Consider the following 25664-nt stretch of genomic DNA (forward strand, 5'->3'; position numbering starts at 1 on the left):
ATGTATAGTACCTATAGTCATACCTACCTGGATATCTATACTGAACATAAAAATTATGGAAATCAAACACGTCGTATTTTTGTTTGACACGCGTGTATTATTTTATTTTCAATGTGTAATGCATATTCATATCATCCACAAAACAATATACACACGATGGAGTTTCCGTTCATTCCAGTTCATCTATTCCCGCCGAATTAGAACTAAAGATAAGTCAACAACTACAACAACTAAACGCAGCTAGTGTGGAAATGTGAAATGTTTCGCTTTTGTTTTTTAATATTCTGGTTGTGCCTTGTGATGTTATTACTATTTAAACCATATACAAAATATAGAACTCATGTGAGTAGTGATTGTACACACGAAGATGGTGGGAGTGTTAAACTGTTAAACACAGCTATCATTTTTGATATTTTTGTTACCTTTTATCTATAGATGTATAAAAAGTTAGTACAATTTAAAAAAATATTTTGTCACAGGTACCTTCTAATAATTTATTATTATAAACCCTCCAATTAAAAATATCAGTGTTCATCAATGCATGCCGTATAATAAATCGAATTTGACTAAGCAAACATATGCAACATAAAAACTACTTATGTTTAAGTGTTTACTTAAATAAGATGAAATTGTTAAAATAATAAATAGATCATGCATAAATAAAACATTGAATTTTCAAGTATGTAATCATTATTGTGTTGAGTACATAACTGACAGTAATTGCTTTTATATATAAATAAGTATAGGCATATAAATTATAAATACCTTATAATGAATTTTATATTATTAAATAAGCATACAATTTTTGGGTTTTGAATACATCAACCATAAAAAAGTGTGCGGGTCTAGTCTTGAAGAACCATATTATATAATATGTAATAAATGGACGGTGTTGGCTAAAAGTTTACTGACGGTTAATTATAAAAACTAATTGTTTTACCGACAAATCGAATATTGCTATTTAGGTTATTTGACCACGTAATAAAGGAATAAAATGACGAGTGGTTATTTATCAGATGGGGTATATACGGTATATTATAATATAACCACCTCACCTACCACTGTAGTAAGTCCGGCAATATATGGATGTGCCGCAGTTAATACCTATACCTACGCCAAGCATGTGTATAGGTAATACGCCGCAACTCCGCAAATCAATTAATTTTCGCAGTTATACTCGCGAATTATTACATACAATATTATATAGGTGCATTATTTACTTCATCCTCTTCCTGAGCCCTGCCATATAATATATCGATATATATACATATATATTGTCGTCCGTGTTTATTTCTGCAGCAGTCGACGCACAGTCATTTGTTGGCGCGTGGCTGATATTCGCGCGCGTCGTAAATTATTGATCGGTCCAGGCTGACCGATGAGACGGCGGAAGAGCGCGGTAATCCGCGGGACCGTGTAGCGTGCGATCCGGGTGGGTTATCGGTGGGAAGTGGGGTTGGCGTTCGGAGGGGTGGCGGCGGCGGCGTCGTCGGTTACCGAGCACGGAGCGCACGCCGCCGCGCGGACAACGACAGCGGAGCGAGCGAGCGAAAGTTCCCCGCCGCGCCGTTTTCAGTGTTGACGGAGCGTCCGACGCACCATCACCACCACGTCGACGGCTGCAGTGGCAGTGACGGTGACGAGTTATCTCTGCAGCGGTAGTGTGCACACGGTCGTGACTGGGTGACATCATAACCATCATGACCAGCCAAGGCGTCGTGGAACGCGCCAGCGCCGAACTGTCGAAGCGCATCAACGGATTGACACTGCGAGCGGCCAACAAACCATCATCGTCGACTTCCGGTGGCAGCGGCGGTGGAAACGCGGCCGGCGCGACCGGTTCGCCGTCCCGGGCCCCGCGAACCGGTACTAGCGTCATGGAACGGGTCACTAACGTGTTGTGCGGCGGCAGTACCGGTGGTGGCGGAGGTGGCCTCATTTCTGGAGGCTCCGGTTCCAGTGGCATCCAATACCCACGGTTCCGCGGTCGAACGCCTGTTCGTAACCGCGTGGCCACATACCGGATCAAGCGGCCGGTCACGTGGCCGGAGCTGATGCGTGACGAGCAGTTCCTCAACAGTTTCTTTACATACTTCACGGCCACCGAGCGCGTGCCGCTGACTCGCGTGTGCGTCCGGTGGCGTGACGTGCTGTACAGATCGCCAAAGTTTTGGTACAACGTGCGACCGGTGATCCGCTGCAAACAGCTCAGATCATACAACTACGCGGACAAGGCAGCCGTTTTCAAATCGTTCGTGGCCAGAGAGATGACGGCTATCACCATTTACGGCGCACAGGACCAGGACACGGTCGAGTTTGTCAACACGTACCCGTTTCCCAACAAAAATATATTGGCGCTGTGCTTACAGTCGTCCAGCGTCACCGACAGGGGACTGGAATCGTTCCTAGACCATTTGCAGGTGAGTCTCATTCACCGATGATACAATATTATTATTGTTACTGAATAAATGTTATTGTTATATTTAAGTACTTTAACCGATACCCAATTACTACACCGTGTTTATCATGTATTTCTGACGCAAGCTCTGAAGCTCATTTATGCTTAGTAAATGAATTAATAATTTTGAACGCGGTTTTTGACATATAAATATTAAACCAATTGTTGCACACCACTCAGGTATTTTAATTTTAATTTGGACACAGAAATATATGGTCTGTATTATGCAGATTGCTCACATAAATTAAACAATATAAGTCATAGCATTTGCATTTCCACAGTAATCCACAGTTTGAATTGTTTTTATAGAACAAATAACTTCAGTAAATTTAATTTTAAATTAGTATAAAATAGATCGATATACCTACAGCCGATCTGCAAGTTCAACTTTTTGAATATCTCTCAGATCTCTTTATAACATAAAATATTCGGTAACTGATATGAACAGAATACCTCCGGAGCACCGGATCCGGATGGGACATGCCACTAAATAAATTATGTCCCTTCTGTCTCTCTGGTGCGGTGACACTCAATCGATGGACGTCAGTAAAGTTTTTTTCATTCTACTTCACTGTAACACTATATGTTCCTTGCAATTTTATCTTTTTATGTATACGTGGGTATATTAATGTATTGTGTTATAGTCTATAGGTTCAATAGACTTTCTTTGGTATTTGTCCGTTTCACCCTCTAATACATTTTTAACAATGTAGCATATAATATGTAAAGCCTTATTTTTTATAATACTTTATGGACTATGTTATTTTAGTTCATTATAACAGAATCTGTCACAAGATTTCTTCGTGAAAGTTTTTCTCTCAATCTATTTTATTAAGTCTTGTATAATGTGCATAATATACTAAAGGTACGATACATTCATTTTAAAACGGTGTTTAGTTTTTAACATTAATGATTTTGAAACTATAAGAAATTATAATCACAATTAAACTATTTTTGTTGACCAAAATAATATACTCAAACTTTTGGTCCTAAATATAATAAAAAATATTGTTGTATAATTCTCATGTTAGTCACTAATAAAAGTTAAAACTATAATATAGATGTCGACACACGGTGATATAGCAGCATAACATAATAATTGTATTTCTACACACCAATGTACTATTTCGTTTTTGGTTAATAGATTTAATAAATATATATTGTTTACATATATATATACAATGTATAAAGTTACTATTACTATAGTATAAACACATAACTTACACACTGACGAGACAACGTGCCACAGTTTTGTAAATATGATATGGGCATTGAAATAACGATTAGCGTACTTTTGAGACCAAGCCCCGCAGAAACTGACCTTCACACCACAAAACAATACAACAATAAAATTATCATGGTTCACAATGGTATATACTATATACTATACGTATTACATATACTTACTATTATTTGATACTAAAATGAGTGTTTTTATTGTTCATTTGTACAATTTATATAACACGATTATTGCTACAATTTTCACACGGTGTTTTTTTGTTTTTTACTTGAAAATTTGAGTTCCCGTTGTTGTTCATAATACGATTAAATATAATTAAGTATTTAAGCGTCATAAATGCATATAAATATATCAGATAGTTCATATGACATTTACATTGTAGTATAATAATAATATGAAGTATATTGTGTATGTTAATATTGTTAATATGTAATTTCGTTTTATATTTTATGTACTCATATAGAAAAATCATAAAATATAGTAATAATGAATCTTATACAATATTATTATGTTTAATCTCTTTAAAGACTATGTTATGCAGTTAACTTATACCGTATAAGGTAATTAATAATTTTTTTCATAAGCTCTTGATAGTTAAAATATTACAGCTCTATAAAGTATAAATACATAATTGCATATTATATATTATAAGTATATAAGTATATAATTAATGAAAATTGTGATAATATGTTTAGACACTAAACTCGTATAGTATATTAGTATACACTTGCTGTAATTTGAAATTTACTGTAATTTAACATTCAATATGTCATTATTTCAAATTATTAAAACAATAATAAAAACTTCCCATACATTATATATATATATATACATTATAAGGTTTATTAAACTAATTGCTTAAGTAACAAATAAAATACGAACAAAATATTTTTAATAACGTCTTTGCGATTAAACTAGCTGAAAAGTTTAAGTTTCTTAAAATCATCTCCGGAAACATAAATTATGTATGAGTTTTTATAATACGTCTAAATTACATGATCTACCTTTATGGCTGTACATTATAAAGTATACAGTATACACCCTTCGCAATTAAATTTCATTCGATTTAGCTATTTTAATCATATCAAAACACATCCTGATCAACAATGCACTCAGCTTCTTAATATTATACTTATTGTTAATTTGATAGTATACATGGACAATTTAAACGCTAAGAGTTCCAACATCAAGGCATTATTCATCTAATTAAATATCAAAAGGTTCATATTAAAGTTATATTCCTAACCATTTCTGTAATCAAATTTAATAGTAACTACGTTAAATTTTATATAAAAAAAAAAATGCTCGGAATTATTTCCGAATAAAAATAATTTTGTAGATTGGGTAATTAACCTTGCTAATTTCCAATTACCTATACATTTAATGAAAACTTTCATGTAAAAATAAATGCCTACATTAAGTAAACATTAAAAAAAATTATATTGCATCAAGACCGCAACAGTAAATGTTTGGAATTTAAAATTTTTTATTAAATTTTGATTTTAATTATTCGTTGAGTAAAAAAATAGTCTTTTATCACAGAATGACCAACACGTTTTCTTTTCGTTCTTCATAAATCATTATTCATAACTTTCAGGCGTGTAATGGTATAGTTCTTGACTTGCAGGGGTTGTGGGGAAGAAGAAAAGAGTAGACGACACGCAGCTATTATATAATAGTAAACTCATGTAAGTTGTAACTCGCCCTACAAGTACCAGCTACACTTGGCATAGTCTAATTTCCAGTTCACTACGATGCAGCTATTAGGTATTCTACTAAAATTACATCTTTTGGAATGCGAAAAATAAGACAATTTAAAAAAAAAAAAAAAAAAAAAAATGAAGTGGAAATAAAAAATAAAAGTTTGATCGACTTTATTTTGTAAGTCTCCATTTAAATGATGATGAAAAATAATTTTTATGGCGACATATTATAATTTACCTAATCAACTTGTGTAATAATTTATTAAATTGATAATAATATTATATTTCTATATAATATGTATTATGCGCAGGCAATATAACTAATGCGTTCAAAACGTATTGTCAACATGATGATAGTCTCGATTCTATAAGTATTATTATTCAAAAATAATCGGTCAGGTCATTTAAAGGTCGGTGTATACTGTGTACCTATACATATCAGTTAAAGGGTGAACTAGAAAAAAAGATAAACTAAAAGGCGTGTGCATCTTAATTCAAACTAACTCTATAATCAATTGTCTACCTCTCTACCTGTCACCCATTTTCTATTTGCCCGTTTAATTATAAAGTATAAAAAAAATAAGTGATATATTAAGATCTTATAAACTAGTTGTGCCCACGTAAAGACTGTGGCTGAAATAATAATTGTTATTTCAACCCAATTAATAATTATATATTTATTGTTAAATATTGTAGTATCCTCGATGATATAGACCAGATAGGTATAGAGTATAGCTGCTTTGCTATACCGAACTGTTTACTTGGGATAGGGTATGTTTTATAATTTCCGGGTATTACAAGGGTTAAATCACGGCATGACTTTTTAATTAAAACAAATAATTTATTCAATTTTCTGGAAGATACTCGTATTATGTTCATATAATACAGTTATTTTATGCATATTAATTGATAGGTATTTATATTTTTACTCTGCTGCAGAATAGTATAGCCGTATAGGTGATCATCTTAACTGAAAATTGTGTGGATATCCTCATTTTTAACGATTAAATATTATACAATATGTCACAACCAAAGCATTAGCTATCCTCACGGCAATCTAGATTATAATACACGAAGCTCATACTAAATTCATAATCTTCAGTGATTCACTGAGTACGGTAAAAAGTATACTAAAGGGTTGAAATACCCTGGGGACATTGCTTTTAAAATTCAGAATGAGCTCAATAAAGCTTCTCTTTTGGGTATACGTATCATTATCATGTGGATTCACGGACATTCGGGTATACTAAGAAACGAAAATGCCAACGAACAAGCCTCATTAGCTATAACTATAACTATAACGAAACCGTTTTAATAAACCAAATGTCTTACGACGACACAAAAAATCTCATATACAAAAAATAAATGGTTAAGTATCTGGAATACGCAAAATACCAAACTAAATGAAATCAAAAGAGATACCTATCGTTGGATAAATCCAAAGCTTAACCGAAAAGAAGATACAGTACTCAACAGACTTCGCATTGGACACACCAAAATCACGCACGGATTCCTGATGGCAAGAGAGGAGCCTCCCATTTGTCAAACTCAAACCTGTACATGGAATTATGTTAACAGTCAAACATGTAATTGCCGACTGTTAATAATTGTACAACCAAGAACGAGTTGAGCACAGGACATCATACAACCTGGACCCCGCACTCGGTCCCAATCCTAAAAATAACTCAGATTTATTGAATTTTTTTAAAACACTTCAAATTGTACAATAATATAAAAAAAATGTACATCCCATTTTATTTATAACTCATCTTTGTAAATATCCTTGTAAACACTTATTCATGCATATCTTTTAATTTTCTGTAACAAATGGTCATTGGTGTCGAAATTTTTTTGTGATCAATAAAAAAAATATATATATATCCAATGAATTTAAATTAAAGAAGTTGCATAGATTTGTATTTTTTTTCGTGAAATTTTTACTAATTCTAATAAAACAATAAAAATAATTCAGTTTTTAATTTATAAGAATTTAAAAATTATATGAAATTTTAATTTTTTTGAAATAAAATTAGTACAAAAATATAATTTAGTTTAAACTAACGATATAAATAATGTTATATTATAATCTACTATTTTATTCATTTATTTTTTGTGTATTATTAAAAATAATTGAAATCAAAAATAACAATTAGAATTAGAATTATAAAATAAATACTTACTACCTACTATTCAAATCATGTTATGTTTTATTCATAAGTTCATACCACATGATTCATACACAGACACACAGTATATACTTATACCACATACCACATCAAAATAAATTATGTTTTCATAATATTTAATTACAACTCCCACAGACAACAGTTTATTTTGGTAAAACTTAAAGTTGTATCTTGTATGTGCCTATATATACATCGTTTAAAATATGTTTTAAATTAAAATCGTGAGTAGTTAAACTTATTCTGGTTTTTATTGGTACCTATACTGTTAAAGTTCTCTCGTTTCTTATACACTGATGTAAAGTTGCGTTATATGTGGGTCAAGCGTGCATCAAATTTCAAAACTTTTAATGATGCTAGTTCCATGAATTTACACGTGAGAGCACAAAAATGGTAAAAAAAAATCCATAAAAAATATTATATTATTCTCGACTATAAGAGATAGGTACTCCGCTAGGTGAATAATAACGCAGCTGGAACTTGCATCGGTCGGTGAAATGTTTTTCGGTCCTATTTTGGCACTCGTGCCATAACACCTTATGCATTTTAAACAACCGAGAAAAACCCTCAGACACCATAAATTATAAAAATGTGTCGGCCGACATTTTAATTATTTTAATCTGATAGTTCATTTTAAACGTGATTTATGTTTAATTAAACATAAAATAACGGTTTATAAATTCTAATTATTTAACAAATAAACACGTTCAAAAATTGTGCTTGAATTGATAAGTTTTGCATTCTTCAATCATTACTGTCTCGAAAAAATTACTATTTTAAACGGTTTAATTAATAAAACACCGAGTTTACCTTTATATAACAAGTAGGTACTGACAACACCAGTGGATACGGCTTATAAAATAAATTGTTGTGTATAATTAATTTTATATATCTATTAAACGTGACACATCATAGCAAATAAATAATAAACTATCTCATAGTTCTCAGAAAGCATATGTTTTTCGTTCAATTATTTTAAAATCACAATTATTATTGTTTGTATTTAATTAGTAAATAATTATTTTTACACGTAATATACTGCAACTGCTTTTGCAGTACATTAGTCAACAAACAAATCATATTATATTTTATTTCTGTAAAAAACAAAATACAGTTTGTTCGATTTTTCGGATACAAATACAAAAACGGTCACGCCTGAAATTATAATAATAATAATGTATTATGCTGTACAGCTTTTGTTGCGTTCGGATATCGCAGATATTATTGTTTCCGCGGGTCGCGACCAGTAGCTGCGCAGAAGCGCGCGGTCAATGATCATTATTGTATCTCTGCTGACTGCTAATGTCATGGTTATCGTGCACGTATATTTATACATCACAGTATTATGGTCCCGCGACTCGTTTTATAAACGATACAGACTAGTTTTTTGTCAATGGGAATTAGGTTGTTTGACATTTTTTCTAATTAAAAAAAAAAAATCGTCTGGGAACGTCGAGACTTGCAATCGCACATTTAGGTCTAAATGACTTTTCATTGCAATAAACGCGAGACGTCTTGTGCCGTGTTTTTTTTTTAGCATCATAGTTTTGTCGAAAAGTTGGTAAACTTCCTGTAATATGATAATAAGCCGGACTCCCACGACTGGTGTACTTGGCCAATATTTGGTACTGGTGGTTACGTCTTGCCATGCCTTCGGATCGCCATACTTGTAGGTACAATTATTTGTCACTGGTGTCGTTCCCGGCGATTGTCGGTAAATGTGACACAAGTCAAAGGAACGGCCAATATGCTTGTACTACTGATACCACGACCGGTTCGTATAACAGTCAGCAATGGGAACAGTGTACTACTTGGCTCCAGTATTGGAGTACTTGTCAAGTACGCCAGACGTGTGAGCAGCACCATATTCGTGCACTGGTCAAATGTACAATTATTGGCGTATTTGGCAAGTACACCGGTCGTGGGAATCCGGCTTTATATATTATGGCCCGGTTTTTCAATATGATTTATTCGTCGAATAACTCAAGTTATTTGCCGAATAACAAAAATTTGTATTTTTCCGGTTTTTCAATATTGAAATAAGTCTTATTTGGAGAATAAATCACAAATAATTTATTTGGTCCTTTTTCTACCGAATAAGAACTTATTTGACTAATAACTACCAAAAATTGATATCTAATATCAAGAAAGAATATATTTGAGTATTCAATAATATTATTTAAATTCGTTGTGTCTTTTCTTTTGTCCCGTGTTCGTTAAAATTCTTTATACCTAATTACGATGATGGAATTATTGGTATTGCCGGTATTAGACATTATCGAAGATGACGATGTTGAAATTGTTGAGTTTTTAAATTATCAACGACGTACGTACACAATTCGTGTACGAATTAACCATATGGAGTTTTGGGATGATCAAGACTTTAAAGTTAGATTTAGAATCTCCAAAGAAGTAGTTATTGAAGTTTTAGGATATATAAATGAGCAAATATCTTCACAATCATATAGGTGATTATCTATACAATAATAAAATAATTGGTATATCAAATGTTGTATTCTGTAATTTGTAAATGTTAAAATTATTTTAGAAATCATGCCGTAACATCCATAAACAAACTGCTTTTAACTCTACGATTTTATGCTACTGGAAATTTTCTAATAACTGCTGGAGATTTTTTGGGAGTAAGCAAAACTACATCATCATTAATTGTTCGTGATGTCAGTGTTGCATTAGCAAGACTGCTGCCACGGTTCATAAAAATGCCAGACACAGAATTAGAAATAAATACATTACAGAACCGTTTTTATGATATCGCTAAATTCCCTAGAGTTATTGGTGCTATTGATTGCACTCATGTAAAAATACAAAATCCAGGTAATAAAATATTAGTATATTATAAGGGCAATCTTTTATAATATGTTTTGGGAGTGTTGTAAATTAATTGATATTTTCCCCTTCTATTACCTAATAAGTAATAAGCAATTTCAAATAATGTGGAACTGAATGTATATAGGTATTTAAAAATAAGTATATAAATAAATATAAAATATATAAATAATAAATAAATAAAAATGAAATGTTTATATAGGTGGAGATAATGCTGAATACTTCAGAAATAGAAAAGGATATTTTTCATTAAATGTCCAAACTATTGCTTGTCCTAACTTAAAAATTATGGATATTGTAGCTCGTTGGCCCGGGTCTTGCCATGATCAAACAATATTTAAAAAATCAAAGGTATATACCCAATTAATCAGTGGCAAATGGGGAAATGGTTTGATTGTAGCAGACAGTGGTTATGCTAATTCTCGTCACATTGTCACACCTTTCATTAATCCTCAAAATCGCATTGAACAGCTGTACAACGAATCAATTATAAGAACTAGAAATCCTGTAGAAAGGTCATATGGAGTTCTAAAACGCAGATTTCCAGTATTATCTTTAGGATTACGGTTAAAGTTAGAAACAACTCAGGCAGTTATTGTTGCTTGCTGTGTTTTACACAACATTGCTTGTGACAACAATGATCTAGATCCACCAGAATTGTTAGATTTATTTTTACCAGAAAATGAAAATATAAATATAATAGAAGAAGTGATCGAAGAAGGAAATGCAAGACAACAATTAGTGGTTGATTACTTTGCACATTTGTAGTTACTGTTAAAAATGTAACTTCACTGTGTAAAATTGTATTCAGTAAAAACCAAATTAACAATGTATACTTTAAAAATTAATAGTTCTTAACAATATTTTTATCTTTAATATATGTGTTATAATTTTTAAATTTAAAACAAAATTAAAATAAACATATACAGATTTTTCTTTGATAATATTGTCTTATCACTGATGAGATATTTCAACCAATTACAATGGATCAGAACTCTTCAACTTGTTCCACAATGCACAACTCCTAATACATATTATCATTATTATCTACTGATTAGTTTTATTCTTCGAATAACTATTCGGATAATAAATTTAAATTGAAAAACAGTTGTCATAATTTTTTGTTTTATTTGGAAGTTTATTTGCTGAATAGGTTTATTCAACGAATAGTTATTTAACGAATAGTTTGGTGATTGAAAAACCGGGCCTATGTACATACTATGACTAAGTTGTGTACCGCGGTTTTAATCGAACTATATGAATCAACCGTCACTTAAACGACTGTGTGAGGAATCAGAAATATACGTCGTCTGGGTAAAAAAAAAAAAAAACTGTGGGCCATATAAAATAATAAAATATTATTATGACGATATTATCGCGACGACGAAAAATATCCATTGAGGGGTTTTTTTATGTTCATAATACGAGTTTCTGATCTGCCCGTATGTTATAAATTACTTCTTTAACACGTAAGTTTACGCGCACTGTAGTATGTATAGTGATAAATTCAATATATTTTTATTATTATTGTTATTATTGTTGCGATATAGCCATATAATAAGCGGTATTATTAATTGTCGATTCACATAATATGTTTTACTAATGCGCGTACGAACGGACGTGAACGTTTAATGCCGGCGTTCATGTCGTGTCCTATACGTGGATCCGGCGAGTGTGGCAAAAAACAAAACATGCGGCTTGTGTATTTCGCCGGATCGAACGCACCGCACTGCGGCGGAACAGCATGGTCAGAATAGGATTCGTTCCCGCTCGTCGGATACGCGTAGCACACGGCGTCTGAGAATATAATGAGAACAGTATAAAATATGACTATCGTGTCACATGGTGTGAGTTGTAATGTGCGCGTACATAATAATAATATGTCAGATTATACGAGAACTGACGAGTCTTTAAATGTTCAAAAAAGAGGCACACATCAAAGTTTAAGAGGACGCCACACCCGCATGTGTTGTTTTCGTCGTACAAGTGCGTAGCATAGCAAATTTTACGCTCAGCAGATCACGTTTATCTCCGTTATTTTAAAATTTAGAGTGAATTGACCTATTATAAAAATTAAAGGTGAGATTATTACCGAGTGCGTCTCATAGGCTTTTTATTATATTTTAATTTTAAAGCGAGTAATGAGTATTTAAAAATTGTAAATAATTTTTATATTTAAAAATACTCATAACTCGGCTTAAAATTAAAATATAATAACAAGCCTATGAGATGCACTCGGTAACAATCTAAAAAATTTTATAATAGGTCAATTCACTCTAAATTTTAAAATAACGGAGATAAACGTGATCTGCTGAGCGTAAAATTTGCTATGCTACGCACTTGTACGACGAAGACAACATAATTATGCGGGTGTGGCGTCCTCTTAAGTCGAAAACTCGCAAGTTTTCACTGTTATCGGGTACAATATTTTATAAGTCTTAAAAACCGTTGGATGCGTCTGCGCGTGTACACATGCTAAGCTTGTCTTCGACTGGTCGATTACCATTTCCAATAGACTGCAGGTGCACAACAATATTATAGGTTAGGTTAAAACAATAATCGAAAGAAGACAATATTGCAGACGAATCTAAGATCGTAGCTGCAGTTATTACGGCAGACGGCAGTATTAACTGCATAAACATAATAATATACAAACGACGGAAAAACTTTGGCACGCCTTTTACTCGTCCGCTTTCAGCGATTTAATCGACGATGTGTGATTTCACTACGATTTCAGTAGGTAGGTTATATATAGTGTCGCATATTATTGTCTCGACACACCCAAGTCGCGAAGATTTTCAGGGCACGTTTATACATTCGACTCGAGCGCAAACGCACAACGACCCTCATCACAGGTGGATCACGGACCGCGGGCAACGGTGGTTCATATTAAAACCCTATATCGCTATTGCGCCCGTCCGCGTTGTATAACAAAATAAATGCTAATAATAAAAATATTCATGCAGCGTACTTTTAACCGTCAACCACATCATCACTGAATGTCAAAAATACAAACAGTATCGAAATCAATTTCACATATCCGAACAAATCTGTCAAGCACTTGGACCAAACCCACAGGATGTAAAAAACTTAATTTTATTCTTAAAAAAAAAAACAGAATTGTACAATTTAATTTAATGTAGAAAATTTATACTTAAAATACTAAAAATGTAACAAAAAAAAAATTCTTTTACTAATGGCCTAGTTGTCGATGTACTTTGATCAATAAAAAAAAAATATATTATTATATTGTTGCTCAAGGTCACCCCGTATATCTTGTACGTTGATTTGGCCCCGGCTCGTCTACATCGCACGGGGACCCATCTGGACGATAGTAAACACCATAAAAATAACAATAATATTATTGTTATTTTTAAATCGAAATATCGTTCCAAGTTGCACAATGCATATTGTAAGAGTACACAAGGTGCTTGGAAACGTCAAATTATTAACTCCCTGCACTTGACTTATATTCCACGAACGCGTGTTCGCCAGCTCGTTGACGGGCGACACTTAGTAAACTGTCACGTAAACCGTCACTCACGAGTACGTGTGTGCGGTGCCGGTTTGCCATATCGATTTATTATTTTTCTTATTGCATTCGGGCGAAAGTCATTTTTATTTGCTCGCGAAAAAAGTTTCGGTAGTTTTCGTTCAAAAACCATCCGAGTGGTTCGCACAGCGGAGACGCATTTTTTTATTATACCTGTGCTCCTCCGGTCTAAACAAATATATTATGTAGGTAGCGTAAGTGTATACAACACAGATTATATTATATGGTATTACATTATATTTCTAAACCGTTATTTCTCGCGCGATTTGTAATATAGCGACGACGTAAGATTTTCGTATACATAGATACTCGCCATGAATATACAATATCGATTTTATATACATAACAATAAGCATTATTATTGTCTTGCAGCGTTTCGGCTTTGGGAGACGCACACCGCACCATAGAGCAATCGCACATACGCGCGCATGACAATTCGATGGTAAATGAATAACGATATCTCACGACACGCAGAACGTGTATTTACTACTTATACGCATAAACATAATATAATATTATACTCACACAGTCACAACGTTTGTATTGTATAAGCGTGTTACTTAATCATTATAAGTAGGAATACAACTTACTAACAACTTACTATAATAGTTAATTACTTAATTGTCACACTAGGTTATCAAACTGCGACCCTGAGTTAACCACACTTCTGTATTTTAATCCCGTTTGAATAATAAATAATAACATACACTTATCTCTGAATCTTTCATTCAAATATAATATGTTTGAGTGTGTATGTGTACACTTGCAGTGTATTCTTTAGAACGGTTTTATAAAATTATATATAGCTGCACGTGCTGTTATATATATATATACTGCGCAGTGATGGTACGCGTTTGTAGCATTTTACAAATGGGTTTAACTAACGTAATATAGGTACCTATATAAACCTACATTGGGCTTTTAAATATTTTAATGGTAATAGAAAACACGTGTAGCATGTTACATATTAATATAAACTATATATAATCCATAGTTACAAAAACCGTTTTTTTTGTTTGTGATACCTTTCTATTAAGTTGTTCAATATGATAATTTAATAATATATTCGTTCTATATACTTAAATATTTCCTAAATCTATGAAAATTAAATCATACAAAATGATGCATTTAAATACAATACGGTTATGATATTATAATGTATACATACGTATGTTTATTTATATTTATATTCAAATAATCACATGGATACTCAATTGATTAGTTGAAAGCCTTTAACCACAACATTTGAGTAATATTTTCGATTATCTTGTAAAATTTCCACAATCGTAATAGTATTATATCTATGTTTATTGTATTTCTAGTTTTCTACATTCTACGGTCTTGAAATAAATGAATTTAGGTATTTTCAATAATTTAAACTAGTTTTTACCAAAGTTGTGCATGAAGCGTCTTATACATATACATATATATATATATTACAAAAGTGTATTGTTATTTGTGGGAGTTGAATTTTTACATTTTCCTAATGAAACTCTTTTCCCTTTGGTGGCAGTTTATTAATATAGGGCCCGTATACTTGATCCAATATTTATACTGTTATTCTGTTTTGATTAAACAAATCGATTTATATAGCAAACAATAATAGTTTATGCTTACACTCGTTACTATATAGTTTACGTTGGAGCCAACCGATATAGACTCCGCACTTCTTGGAGGCATATATTTATAAATAGTGTGATGGAGATAAGCGATAAAATCCGAAAATATACCTAATTCACAGTGGTAGCTTTTGAGTTATTCTGTAGATTATAGAACCAAAACAATAGAGTTAATATAGTTATTACTTATTATATAGTATATTTATGTATAACAGCTGTATAGTGGATGAGGAACAAAATCCCTAGTCAATACCATTAACCACGTTCGCAGACCTTTCTTGGCGTTGTCTTGCTGCTTGTACGGCGTAATCGTGTACACATCATCACAAAAATAAGTATAATATTATTATTATGCACGCATATAATATATATATATATATTTGTGTGTGTGTGTTTTTGTCGTCTTGCCGTTTGTGCAAAGGTCCGTTATTTAGTCGGCTGCAGTGTAAGACACTAAGATAATACACAACATTTATGTATATTATGCATACTCGGTGCCTCGTTGACTCGTTTCTTTCACAGCAGCAGCACAATTCTCATCACTATAATATCACCCCCGCTTCGAGGGCTGGGTGATATTATATGGTTGGCACGCGCCCGTCGCATGTTCGAACGATGCCAATAAATTGAATTAGCCGAACGCTCGCGTTTCATAGATTATATCATATAATATATATATATATATATATATATATATATATATATATATATAAATAATCTACGTGTACGGATTTTGGCAATGGCGATGAGTTCTCGAAAAACGTCTTCAAGACCGACCGTGCTTCGACTACGCGTGTGTGATGCATATATCGTAGAACTATGTACCAATCTACCATGTACATAATATAAAGCACGTGTCTGCGTCTATTATAGGTCATATACCACTTATAAATCGCATTGCGTACTTACGTTACAAAATCGATTGCACTACGATTGTAGACGTACGTATTACCTATATAGTCCTCGCGAGCGATCCGATTTTTATGACGCTAATTTTTTATCAACGCTGAGTGATGACCCTCATACCCTGCACTCGTATTATCACGAGTGTTCGTTTATACACGATCTAACTATGTGCAACGTTAGACACAAATGTGCTTCGTCATCGATACAAATTTCAACACATTGTACATCGTTCTAAATACCTATTATATATATAGCCACATGATAGGGTGCACTCGTACATGCAGCGCATTGCAAATCCGTCCAACCGTATTGTATATATTACGTATATGGTTGTACTCCCTGCAGCAGAGAAGGAACAAGGGTTAGCGTGCCACCCTGGAACAATATATATTCTTACCTGCACTCCTAGAACCCCAAACTTTGCAATATAAATAGGCACTTAAAAAGACTATCATTAAATCAAGTAGCTACTTTCAACTGAACAACTCATAAACAATAAATCAAATTTAACCGAATTACGAATTCAACTTCTATTATATATTTTATATACCTTACTTACTTAATATTAAAATTTAATGATAAGTCTTACAATGAAAAAAAAAGAATTGTATGGTGTAATCAAATACCTTTGCGTGGCTATAATATGTGTTTATTTATCAATAGTATATCAATTTTATGATTTATAATTATACTGTTTTTACTATTAGGTTTAATTACATTCAAAATTTAAAAATGCAAATTATTATGATATGATTTTTTCTCAAATATATAATAATATACAGGATCTATATATATATATCCTAGATCCGTAATAATATTTTATTAAATTCTACAATACTGCAGAATAATAAATAATAACATAAATATACTATTTTACGATAATCAAATTCCAATACAATGTCGAATGGACTTGACTTTAAAAATAAAAAGAAGGAAATATCGTACGAAGTTTTCTTAAAAGTTATGAAGTATAACGTTAAGAGGTGATTCGTGGCTCTAGATTTTATCGGAGAAATAATATTCAGTAGTAATAATGTACTTGTACTATGTTTTCTATATAATAAAGGCACAGTTCGTTAAAAAAAAAAACTGTTAACAATCGCTTAGATGTATATGTTACCATAAATGCCCCGATCACTAGGTAAACCTAGGTTTTACTAGTTATAATGTTAGGTTTTAACGTTTGTACTCAGTAAATGCTGAAATTCTTAATTTTATTCGGGCTTTTACTAAACACGTTGTGTACATCCTATAGCATATTATACAAATTGAATTAGTAAAAGCTGATCAACACACTACACACAACATTTAAGCGATAAGCTGCGTAAAAATTATAACTATATATCATTAAAACAAACTACTGACAGTTATTTAAATTTTTATATAAAATAAAAATGCGTTTAAAAACAGAATTATTATTTATTTGTTCATAAAAATTAGTAAAATTGGTGGGTAGTTAGAAATAATTATTTAAATTTGTATTGTTAAGTCTAGACCCTTTGTTCTTCTTTCTATATCTACTTTTGTTATTCCAATTTATCTTTCCTCTTTTAATATCTCCTAGCATCGTTGGTTTACATTTTTTCTCATTTTTTCTTTACATTTTTAACTTTTTTTTTTTTTAACTGTAAAAGTACCTTCACTAGAAAGTATCTTTAATTCGTCCTTCACGTCATAATTATCAAATTCATCAGTTTCACTTATTGTTCAAAATTTATGTAACAGATTGTGAAAATAAAAATTAAGTAATAATAAAAAATAATTATTATTTACATTTTTTATTTATTTGCACATGTTGTATTATTATGGCATTTTAAATGCATTTTAATTTTGTATAAGAATTTTAATAACTGTCAGTATTTTGTTTTAATAATATATAATTATAATTTTTAAGCAGTTTATCGCTTTAAATGTTGTATGTCTTGTATTGATCAGCTTTTACTAAGTTAATTTGTATATTATCCTAGGATGTACCAACGTGTTTAGTAAAAGCCCGAATAAAATTAAGAGTATCAGCATTTACTGAATACAAACAATAAAACCTAGGTTTATCTATAGTGGTCGGACATTTATGGGAATATACATATATACTATATACGCCAATAATAATCGTTTGCATCACAAACAATATTTAATTTTTTTTTAACATTTATTTAAAAATATACAATCTGTATAAAGGTATTTTTACAATAACCATAAATCATAAATGTGTGATGTAAGGTATTTTTTTTTTTAGATAGTTGATGATTTGGTTAAAAAATTTAGCCGAAAATAATACTTTCACGTGGATGTAATATTTAATTAAACATTAAACCTAAAAAAGATGATGATGAATATAAAACTAAAAACAATTTATTTAAGAAAAAAATTAATTTAAAGTATAATTTTGTAGGTACCTATAAGACTAATTGATTATTTTCTATATTAACTAAAACTTTAAAAAATGTAATTCAAGAATATAGTGTCACAGATTTATTTTATCAGATCTTTCAGATCATCAGTAATATAGTATAATATTGATAATACATATAGCATGTATAAGTAAATAGGTAGGTAAGTAGTTGGTACTAACTAGTCGGTGGGAGGTTTTGGCAGTTTTGCGGGGCCGAGGTAGATTTTTTTAATGGGCCCTATAAATTTTGTTTCGTATAGGCACGAAAACTTTTCTTGGCACGTTATATACATACTACTTATTCGTTTGAAATTTTATTCTGTCTTATATATATTACCTAAAAACATTTATAGGAATATTGATGTGTGCATAACCAATAACATTTTTTTCAGCGAATTATTTTGGATGTCACCGTCACGCGTCGGCATTATAATTTATTTTTACTCTCACTCGTTTATTATAATATCATACTCCGATGTCCGATTATCAGCTGATAACGTTCGTCGATCATTATCGTAAATTCTTTGGTAAGTTTAGAAGGAAGAGGCTACTAAGAGAGCAATTAAAATAATTCAATGTGTGTGTCGATAGAAACAATTGTTATTATACAAACAACGAATTCTGATAACACTTTCGATATTGTGAGTACTGTTTGAGAACGCCGATCGTCAGAAGTGTGTGAGCGGATTAACAAATGTTGCAACGACGATCGGACGTTTCGATAGAATAAAAACATAAACGAGTTAGTTGACAAAAATTCGAATACTAAATCGATGCACGAAAAGGCTACGATTGGCGTTGCAAAAAAGACGTGATGCGTGACAAAAAGGACGGAGCGAAATTCGGTTGGACGTCGACGGATTGGACTGCGTACGTGTGGTCGGCAAGCGGATCCTCCCGTGCGATGAACGCTGGTTTGAATCGATCGATGGAAATCCATTCCGTGGACAGTTCGCGCTGCACCTTAATAACGTCTTCTTCCGTCGTTTGAGTACGACGATTGGTGGTCCCTCGTCGTAACGCGACTGAAGCGGTGGTCTGATCGCGTCGATCCGGAAGAAATCATAACTGATCCGGCTCAGGTCTATGGGCACACGAACGTAGGAGTATCGTGGTTCGTACCTGGGGTTAGGCCGTAGCTGTTTCGCGGAAGCTTGTTCGATGCCCTCTTTGACTGTGTTGAACACAGCGCGAGCAGTACGATAAGCAGCTATTGCTATCCAGTTCGTTGTTTATAGAGAGCTGCTGCACGACTGCGTAGACCAACATATTCTCAATTGGTCACGCCTCTGCAGGCCAGCGCGAGAATCGGTCGACGACGGTTAATGTTGTATCCGCTGAATGGCATATAGTATAATGGCTCAACCAATTCAAGGTGAATAATGTGACCGAAGCGGTAGCTATCGGTGTGATGCTGGACAGTGGACGTCGTGTGTTTGTGTACATTGGCGCGTTGGAACGGTTCGCAGACTCTGGTCCATCGCGTGATTTCTCGATCCATGTACGGCCATAGCAATATACCGCAATTAAATGAGATGGAGCGTGGCGCGAACCTAACCTAACGACTATAACGAGTCGAAAATTACGCGCGCTGCCCGTGAAATATACCAAACACAGCACGCCGTTCGGAAAGGTGCGCGCCTGTAGCGACAACACGAACTTGTTGTATTATCAGCAGCGATAATACACCGGAGCTGCATGTGGATCGTTAGCTTGTTAGACTGCCCACTGCCGTATAAGTCCGGTAGCGTTATTGTTTCAACTATAGCGATTTCAAGTGTTGATAGCGCCGCGAAAACTATGTTTGTCCTTACCCGAAATGTGTTCGACGTTGTTTACGAATTGAGGCAGAAACGACATTTGTCGTACCTGTCGATCGATGATCTTTTCTGCGTTGAGTGCAAACACAGCGGCTTGTGATCCATTCCTAGTGCCGTCGATGTAAATGTCTAGCGTCCTGCAAATACGAGCGGCGAGATGTTCTCTGTCGTACGTGCCGTATCATTGTTCAGCGGAAGATAAATTTTTCGTGAAAAAACCCAGCGACTACCACTGACCGCTGACGTTCTGTTCGAGAATGGCTTCCACGGTGATATTTGGCGCGTCGGTACTGACGCGTAGCGCGGCGCCCGTGCTCAGGTGCGATAATCGTACTGTCTTCATGAACGCTTGTCGACAGGCGCCGAAACTGGCTTACGCGGTCGCCATCCTCAGTAGTGGATCGTCCTGTTTGGGCTGTTTGTATTGATCTCGGCTGCCATGTCGTACAGTTGGTCTTGTTTAGTTCGGCCTCGTTGAAAATAAAACGATGATTTGAAATAAAAAGTCAGTGAACCGAGAAAGCGTCGAATTTGCAGACAGCAATTGTACAGTTGTATTTTTAATTTGAAAACAAAATTATAGGCTTAACAAAATTACTAATCATAAAATGCGATAAAAGGCTCGGAGCCCTGAGCAGCTACCCCTTCTGCTCTACCTTCAGCCGGCGCTGCAATATTTATACTAAGTAGGTAATACAACTGTTGAAATGTAAAAGTATTGAGTCATAAAATTCGATCAGAACAAAATATTGATCAACGGAGGTACTTACAATAAAATAACAAAAAATAACTATTCGTTTTTGATATTATTTGGTCAATATAGATTTTAATTTTTCCATGTCAAAAACACGATACTTAAAATTTTAATACTCGTCAATTTTCAGGACAAAAATTAAAATTCCGACAATGTGTATACCCTGGGAACTGGGTACTTATATTTAGTTATAGATTAATACAATTATTGTACAGTCGTGCAGTCCGTGTTTGTACCAAATTACGTCCATCACGTCACCGCATTCGTATTAAACGGATTGAAGGAAAATCAAGGAATGCAATATTATTCTAAAATACGAAGGAATGGAATTTACCGAATGGAAACCCCTTCAAGTCCAAATGTATTCCTAAGCGAATTCTTATTGCCACGTCACGTATTTCCGTTATTGTGGCGAATTCCCTAAATCTATACACATCCTTTATAACTATTCCGTTTGTGACGATAACGACACAACAACACAACGACTAAACAAACAATAATGGAAATCATACTTCCAACATTTATATCCATTTAAACGATCTACATAGTTGTCGTTCACCACAATAATAACGCAAATATATAATATGTAAAATATATATGCATGTATATCACGGATAAGTGTGACTTAGGGATAAGAAACTCGTCGTTCCTTTTCGACGCGTTTTGTTTGCGTTCAACTTCAATAAATATTATTATTTGTTTCGATACGAAAGTATTACTAGATTATATTTCAGGGATTTGCACCCTGTATATAATGTATGTGATATCATTTCAAGTTGTAAAATATTACTGTGATATTATTATTATATTGACATAATATTTACTGTGACCAGATAAAATAATAATAGTCCCTTTGAATAGTTCAATAGCTGTCTAGACTCAATAAACAGTAAAAAAACATACTGTGTCGAGCTTTAAATAATCCGCAAAAATAAATATCACATGAAAGTTTTATAATAATAAAAACAGCGTTTCTTGTTAACCTGAATGTTTTATTCAAGTTTCAGTTAACTAGGGTGCTAAAAATCTTCATGGTTATATTATGTGGGTTTTAGCCTTTTAGGTGTTAATATTTTTTAAATACTTTTATGTGTAAAATTAATTCAGGCACAAGGCTCTCTTATATGTATATTAAATTAATAAGTCGTCATGAATTAGCGTTATATTTATCTGTACACATCATAATATTCTATCATCGATCGTCGATTGTTTCAGTCCATTATTATAAATTATAATATAGACGACACCATACACATATATTTACGGGGTAAACCGTTAAGGTAAGACCTTCGTTATTTCAGAAAGCACTAACGTTTATGAAAATAATTCTCTTGTATAATATATTATAATATTAAGTCGTTACATAAAATTGTTTGGAAAAAGATTTTTTACTATATTTTTAATTTTTTTGCGGTTTGAATGACAACATACATTTTTTATTTTACATCCAAAAGAAATATTATTTGGAGTATTTTAATCAATACAAATCACATTTTGCACAAGTAGTTTATTATACGTACTGAAAGGTATTTTAAATTTTGACAAGCGGATGAGTATAATGTACCAACATTTTACTGGGTACTACTAATATTATATAGTAATTTAATCCGTTCATCTTATAAATTATAAGTAATTACAACGAGTAAAAATATTAAATATAATGAGTAAAAACTGCAAAGTACAATTTTTTATTGAATTACTTCAAAAAATTATATGTTTAAAATGTATGTTATCATTAAAAAAAAGACATTTAAAAAAAATATATAATAAAAATATATTTCTTGGAAAAATGTTGTTTTTATATCTTCTTAAAATATGTACATTTTTTTCAAAAACATTCATAGTTTTAAACTGAGTATGTTATGTTAAATGGATAATGGATCATCAATTTTATATCATATTATTAGAATCTTACAGGTTAGATTAGGTTGTTCAGGAAATTGACTTTAAGTGGAGATGCGTGCTGTTGTATTTTTTTTCAGCGTGAGCACGTGTTAGCTATATATATTCCTATATTTATATATCCGATGAACGAGATGACGCATTAAAAATATTTTATAGTTATATTCAAAATAGTGTGGATGTATACAGATAAATTGCCTATAAAACTAGTTACCTATATGGTGGTGCGTCATGCGTGAAATGAAAGAGTTTAAAAAAAAAAACATAGCAAAATGTAAATACCTAACTACCCGCGTGATAATCCTATAGTGGATTTGCGTTTGTACAAAATGCACGTCCATTGAAAATTTTAGATAAAAATAACAATTATTTGTATACACACATACACACATACACACACATATATATATGATGGTGTATAAATGTATAATATACGACGACAAAATATATTATACGGATAGCCGATTGTAGTAACCTACCTACTGCAATATACTGTGTATCGTCACCAAGTATAATAATGTTATATACGATTAAATAATTTAAATACGTTTTGTTTCTCGTGCAATATTCGTGGTACCTATAATACATTAATACAATAATACCTATATGGTATACCCGTGTACCTATTGTAATCTATATCTATATATATCCTAATCGAGGTATCGAGCTATCGTTTCGTGCAGCGTTCTAATTTATGTATCCGATACACATTATATATAATTGATATGGTCATAAATTTTAGTTGAGTCAACATATTATACAATTAATATTTAATGCGCTTACACGGAATAATATGTCGTTGAACTGTAAATCCAAACGCTACTGCCTACTACTCTACGGTATGTATGCGTCCGTCGCAATGGTATATATAATACCTATACGTAGGTACAACCTAAATGTATTGTAACACTTAACACGGCGATTTAGACCCTTTCCGACGATGCGATGGTCGTAAATAGCGTATGTAGGTATACACATTACGCATAATATGCTTTGGTCGGTCGTTACTCGTGTTTATTTAACATTTTAATACATTCTATAATATTATATAATATCCATGTCGTTTTATAAACATTAATTTGCAGCTGCTACGCTGTCCTTAGTTGATGAATATCACCCGCGCATCATTATTCATTATACATTTTACACGTTTTGCAGGACATCCGTATGACACTGCAGTACACACATATATATTATAATATTGCGACTGGTTATTAGAAAACCTCTTATATTAATATATATTTGTACTCCCGATAATATAATAATAATAATATATGAGAATGAATTCGGATATGTTCAAATTCGTTATTCATATTGTATATTACACATTCACACATTATAATACATATTTAGTCAATGTACCTACCTAGTACCTATATATTATATATACATTGTATTTTGTATGTATTATATATTCAGAGCACAGGCGTAACATGCATACGCATTTTTCGTGAATTCGATTAAGTCGGTACTTACAACAGTTAACACGATTACAGCAATGTTTAATTATACATTTTACAGAGGTAAGCGGCAAGGCGCAGCGTCGTCAATCATTAGATATTGTGTCATATTACCTAGTTACATATATTATTATTATATTTTGTGTAAGAGGACGCTACACCCGCATGTGTTGTCTCCACCGTACAAGTGTGTAACATTGCAAAAACTGTTTCGTACGGGAAAGAACCAGGAAGGCTACAGTTATAACTAAGAAACGAAATTTTCACCACATAATAAGGAGAACATTTACTGTGCAACGTTGTTTTAAATTTTTCGATATCACAAATAGAAAAAAAGTTCTTATTGTTTCAAAATTCATTATTTTTGTGTTTTTCAAAATCGAATAACTTTTTTTCAGTTCTAATATCAAAAAAATAAAAACAACGTTGCACAGTCGAAATTCCCTTTTATCTGTGGTGAGAATTCCGTTTCTTAGTTATGACTGTAGTCTTCTCGGTTCTTTCCCGCGCTAAACAGTTTTTGCAATGTTACGTACTTGTAAGACGGAGAAAACACATGCGGGTGTAGCGTCCTCTTAATCATTGTCTGTGCCTTTGTATACGAGTACTTAAATATAATATATTGTATTAGAATATATTATTTATTAAAATTGGCTAGCTTCAGATTCACCGATTCACGTGTCGCCGAGTCCAAGTATAATTTAAACACTTTTGAAAATCTAACAAACCTGCATCTTGTCCGAACGTCCGTGACGAGTTTTTGATTATCTTTTGATTAAAAAACTCGTACATCACTCAATCGCTATGTATTATACATATAACACATA

General features: G+C 32.5%; 1 protein-coding gene across 1 annotated transcript in view; it reads left to right on the top strand.

Moving 5' to 3' along the window:
• Nucleotides 1-1558: 1558 nt before the first annotated feature.
• Nucleotides 1559-25664, top strand: part of LOC107167371 (uncharacterized) — a 38239-nt gene continuing 14133 nt past the window's right edge. Inside the window, exon 1 of the mRNA XM_015516392.2 lies at nt 1559-2420. Coding sequence (XP_015371878.1) covers nt 1701-2420 — 720 coding nt within the window. The 5' untranslated portion in view covers nt 1559-1700. The remainder of the gene's footprint in view (nt 2421-25664) is intronic.

This window comes from Diuraphis noxia, unplaced genomic scaffold (assembly GCF_037042655.1).
Source record: "Diuraphis noxia isolate RWA-SAM2 unplaced genomic scaffold, SU_Dnox_SAM2 contig0005, whole genome shotgun sequence".
Classification (NCBI taxonomy): domain Eukaryota; kingdom Metazoa; phylum Arthropoda; class Insecta; order Hemiptera; family Aphididae; genus Diuraphis; species Diuraphis noxia.